At 34.2% G+C, this 5,041-nt stretch overlaps 1 protein-coding gene across 1 annotated transcript; it reads left to right on the forward strand.

Moving 5' to 3' along the window:
• The first annotated feature begins 2,838 nt into the window (after nt 1–2,838).
• Nucleotides 2,839–5,041, forward strand: LOC105779735 (short-chain dehydrogenase TIC 32 B, chloroplastic). Its single transcript, XM_012603637.2, has 8 exons — nt 2,839–3,127; nt 3,318–3,549; nt 3,639–3,718; nt 3,802–3,955; nt 4,053–4,131; nt 4,301–4,385; nt 4,459–4,505; nt 4,581–5,041. Exons 1-8 carry the CDS (start codon nt 3,007–3,009, stop codon nt 4,752–4,754), a joined length of 972 nt encoding a protein of 323 aa, XP_012459091.1. The 5' UTR covers nt 2,839–3,006; the 3' UTR covers nt 4,755–5,041.

Genomic DNA, 5,041 nt, shown 5'->3' on the forward strand with positions numbered 1-5,041 from the left:
TATTATCAGTGAAGGTAATATAATATATTTTCAAAGAATTTATTGGGTTATTAACATGGAGTCCCTTATTACTTAAGCAAGTAAAAGACTATCTCAAGCTTCTGCTATTTCTATCCTCATTTTCTCTTCTATTTTGTATTTTTCTCTTTTGGCCTCGTCTTTTTTCTCGATCTTTTTTTTGTATAATCAGAAATTTTTGATTCTTTGTTTTTACATATCCAATTTCGAGATATTCGTTTCAGCGGTCCAGAAATATCAAAAGAAAAAAAGAGTGGTTTGTCTACTCTGTCCAAAAAAAGGGGGAATGTACATTTGCTTGAAACAGCTCCCAAGTAATTGGTTTACGCCTTTGGGCACACATGGAACCTTTTATTATGTCGCGCCGAAAATCGGATTGTTGCAAATAGCGTATCAAAGCCACTTCGTCTGTTTGATCAGGATCATTAGCATCCTTGGTATTAGTATAAGTATTGGCGTTTGCCTAGTTATTAGTAAAAATCACAACGCGCTTGGATTTTCTTGAACGAATTTCATGCTCTACTGTTACATTTTCCTCGTTTTCTCTCTCCTATTGTTCTAAATCGTTGATTAATTTGTATGACCATCGAGGAACTTTTTTACTTATTTCTTTTATTCCAATAGATTATTTTTAATTGTTTGATTGTTGGGATTAGTTATAACTATATTGAATAAAAATTTCAAAATTTTGACTCAATCCTCGGAATTGATATTTCCCTGTTCATCTTCTGTCAATGTCAATAAAGAGAGTTCTTTTTCTGTTGCTAATGATTTAAGAGGTGAAAGTTTAAATGGAAGGCTAAAATAAAAAAAATTTAAGTTAAAGGGTCAAAAAAATCATTATGCCTATTTAGTTATCCATTACTGATGGAGTGAAAATATTTCACACAAGTGAGTGTAAAATATTATCAAATGTACTTTTTGTTATTTCATTGCACTCAAGCACGTGATTTTTTTTTAACAATCTCATTATAAGTTTTGATCATATCTATTTTTTTATACAATGCCTAAAACCATCTATAGCCCCTCCACAACCCATAAAATAGGACAATACGCTTCAACACATTCAAACCCACGTCCTCCTACATTAGCAACAATGCTCATGACAATCGAGCTAAAACTCAATCAGCACTCAAGCACGTAATTTTAAATCCACTTGTAAATAGTTTTTACATCATTAAGGATCAAATTGTCCAAAATGATAAATAAAATAATATTTGATAATTTAAAAACGTTTGATACAAATAACTCCTTTTATATTTTATTTAGTAGGTTTTAACGTGAGCATCTCTCTCACTTTATTGATATTGGATACAACAAGGGAGAAGGATAAAAAGAAGCCAAGAGGAGATCATGGTGGTGCAAAAGAAGTTAGTTCATCTAAAGAGACCGAGAGCCAAGCAAAGACAAGAGGACATGCTAATTGAGAAGATGCTTGCAGAGAGTAACTTTAGGGTATTTAGGGTTTGATCCTTTCTCTATCTTTCTTCACGGTATTTATAGAAGAGATCCTTTTGCCCATTGGTAAAATGTGGCAATATATACATTATTAAGCCCCACAAAATGCGTAAAGGATAATCATGTCCATTTATTATGAGAGTCTATCAGTACAAGATAATTATACCTAAATACACTCCTTATTGTCTTGGAAGTGTGTTCACACTTAAATTGGGGTGGATGGCTCCCTTGAGATAAAACAAATGGTCATACTTAAAGGTACTGAGGTCGAGGTGGCTTGCTAGGATGCTATTTTAGAATAAGTCAACGCGAAGGTCAACGATGTGTTTGGTGCTGACACGTGTTTGAGTGGCAGAGAGATATAACACACTTATATTTCTTTTACTACACTCAATATCACTAAACTATTATTAAGTTTAAGTTTTGGTCGCTAAACTTGAAAAGTTGCAAAATGATCATTTAACTATTTAAAAGTTTTCATTTAAGTTGTTGGACTGTTAAAATCGCTTGTGTACTGCCTTCTCTGTTTGCACTGCCTACACCAATCAAAAACTCTCATTCTCCTTCTCTTCTACAGTTTAAATTTTTTTTCATAAAACAATTTTGAATGTCAATAATCTATAAACCAAAATCTAAATAGTTTTCTTCTTCGATCTCCGACACTAATCTACAGATCAACTTGTATGTTTCTCTACTTGTTGATGGGTACTAGTCCACTGTACTGATCATCGAATCACCACTTGGAACTCACTAGCCAAACTTTAAAAAAAAAACTTTAACAACTCAGCGACTCAAATAAAAACTTCTGAATAGTTCAATGATTTAAATGAAAACTTTAGAATAATTCAGTGACTATTTTCAAACTTTTTAAAATTGAGTGACCAAAATATAAACTTAATAATAATTTAGTGACCTTAACTACAATTTATCCTTTTTTTTGTTTTTATCACTTATAATTTCTAAGCCTTGTATTTGGGTGCAAAAAGCAGTTTCTTTTCTTTTCTTTTTTAAGAAAATAGGAACTAAGGATTTATTTGGGTTTATTTTCTTTTCCCATTTTCATTTATCTCAAGAAAATGGGAAAAGAAAATAAATCCTAAGTTGTTGGGCGATAACTTTACATATGATATGAAATGTATATTTATGATGGGATTGCAAAGTTAGCAAAGTGGGATAAACTAAGAAAGCAGCCTGCATGCTTCAACTTGCATTCAATTTTGCCTACGGATTTAGTTGACGGGTCGTTGAGAGTATTAACTGTTCTTCACCGACAAAACATTTAAAATTTATTACATACAATTACCCAGAAATGACTTCCACCACCACCTACATTTCGCCAAACCCATAAATACCGACTCTTTCCCTTCCCCTTTTTAGCCACCGCTTTCTCCTCTCTATTTTCTTTCACCTTCTCTCTTTTCTTTTTTATTCCCAATAGAACTGACACAATCTTTCCTTCTTTGTCTCTCCTCAAGTTTCAGACCTTCTTCTTTGCGTCTTTTAGCAGGAAAAAAAAAAAAAAAAAACAACATGGTTGGTATCTTTTCGTTGGTGACAGGGTGGCCTGGGCCAAGTGGCTTTGGTTCCTCTTCTACTGCTGAACAGGTTACTCAAGGAATCGATGGAACCAATCTCACTGCTATAATAACTGGTCCGCCTATGGCGTTATGATTTTGGGTTTTGTTTTTTATCATTATTTCCTTACAGACAAATTGCATCGTGTCCTCACCCTTGTTTTACAACATCGCTTTTACCAATTAAGTCAATATGATATCGTGTCATGTTCGAACATCATGTCCTACATTTTTGTCTTAATGTACAATTTGATTATATATATGCAGGAGGTGCAAGTGGGATCGGGTTGGAGACTTCACGAGTATTGGCTCTTCGAGGTGTTCATGTCATTATCGGTGCAAGGAACGTGAAAGCTGCGAATGAAGCCAAAAAGACTATTCTTACAGAAATCGAAACCGCACGTGTTGATGTTTTGGAGCTGGATCTTTGCTCCATTAGATCCATTAGAGCATTTGCTGACAACTTCATTGCTCTTAATCTTCCTCTCAATATCTTAATGTAGTTTCAACGGCCATATAGATTTCCATTCATTTGTTGATTTTAAAGAACCAATAACAAGTTCTTTCTTTCCAATGTGTCTGTCACAGAAACAATGCTGGGATCATGTTCTGTCCCTTCCAGCTTTCACAAGATGGAATTGAGGTTCAGTTTGCAACTAATCATATTGGTAGGTTCCATTTTTTTTTAATAATTTGTGATTACACCAGTAACAAGTTGATAAATATGACTAATCCTTTATTGCTTTCCCAGGGCATTTCCTCTTAACTGAGCTTCTTTTAGACAAAATGAAGAACACAGTGAAAACTACTGGTATTCAAGGAAGGATTGTTAACTTATCATCAATAGCCCACACCCACTGTTATAAAAATGGGATCCGATTTGATCACATCAATGCTAAAGAAGGGTAATGCTTAATTTTGTGATTTTTGCTAAAATTTTGTTTTGATCAATCAACTAATTGAATGAAAATTCTTTCTTTTCTTTTTTCTTTTACCTTTTAGTTACAATGACAAAAGAGCGTATGGGCAGTCGAAATTAGCAAATATATTACATGCCAACGAACTCTCTCGTCGATTGCAGGTAAAACTTAGTATTTCGACTTATCAGTATCAAGTTGTTTGGAGCCATTTTTTTCTCAACCAACCGGTAAAAAACTTGATGTTAACGTATGAATTAGTTCATACTCTAAATAACCATAAATTTTCCAGCAAAAGTGGTTGAATTCATTTTGGGTCTAAACGATTTGTAGGAAGGTGGTGTCAACATCACAGTGAATTCGGTTCACCCAGGATTGATTATGACGCCTCTATTTAGGCACTCTGCCGTCCTCATGAGTAAGCCTTCACATTCCAAATTCTTCTATTTTTGACCATTGACTTACTATATATAATCTGCATTCTTTTTCAGACTTCTTGAAGTTCTTCAGTTTCTTCCTGTGGAAGAATGTTCCCCAGGTAAAATCAACTTAAAAGAAACAGATTTTTAGGTTCCAACGGATTTGAACTAATTCATCTTCGAACTGTCTTTAGGGGGCGGCGACGACCTGCTACGTGGCCCTCCACCCACGGCTGAAGGGAGTCACCGCCAAATACTTTGTAGACTGCAATGAGATGACACCAAGTTCATATGCAAGAGATGAGGCTTTGGCAAGGAAACTATGGGATTTCAGTCACAAATTGATTAACTCAGTTTCTAAACCTTGAATCCAATATCACAAGCTCTCTCTATCAGAGATGAAAAGTTATTACCAATTATATACAAAGACAGAAGCCTACTGAAACAGTTGCATTCTCTCCCATTTCCCATCATTATTGTATTAGTAGAAGTACTATAAAAGAAGAAAAGATTTTCAGCATGGGCAGTTGAAGCATAACTCAAGAACAAAATAGTAGTTTCATGCATGTGTCGTTCTTCAATGTTTGTGAGGGAATAAAATCCTTTGTATCCATTATTAATATGTTTTTGAATTATACTCATTTATCCTTTCTCA

Source organism: Gossypium raimondii, chromosome 4, assembly GCF_025698545.1.
Source record: "Gossypium raimondii isolate GPD5lz chromosome 4, ASM2569854v1, whole genome shotgun sequence".
Taxonomy (NCBI): domain Eukaryota; kingdom Viridiplantae; phylum Streptophyta; class Magnoliopsida; order Malvales; family Malvaceae; genus Gossypium; species Gossypium raimondii.

Coding starts and splice junctions, on each gene's coding strand:
- LOC105779735 (XM_012603637.2), top strand. CDS start 3,007: ATGGTTGGTATCTTTTCGTTGGTGACAGGGTGGCCTGGGCCAAGTGGC. Junction 4,132..4,300: donor AACTCTCTCGTCGATTGCAG/GTAAAACTTAGT, acceptor AACGATTTGTAG/GAAGGTGGTGTCAACATCAC. Junction 4,386..4,458: donor GCACTCTGCCGTCCTCATGA/GTAAGCCTTCAC, acceptor ATTCTTTTTCAG/ACTTCTTGAAGTTCTTCAGT.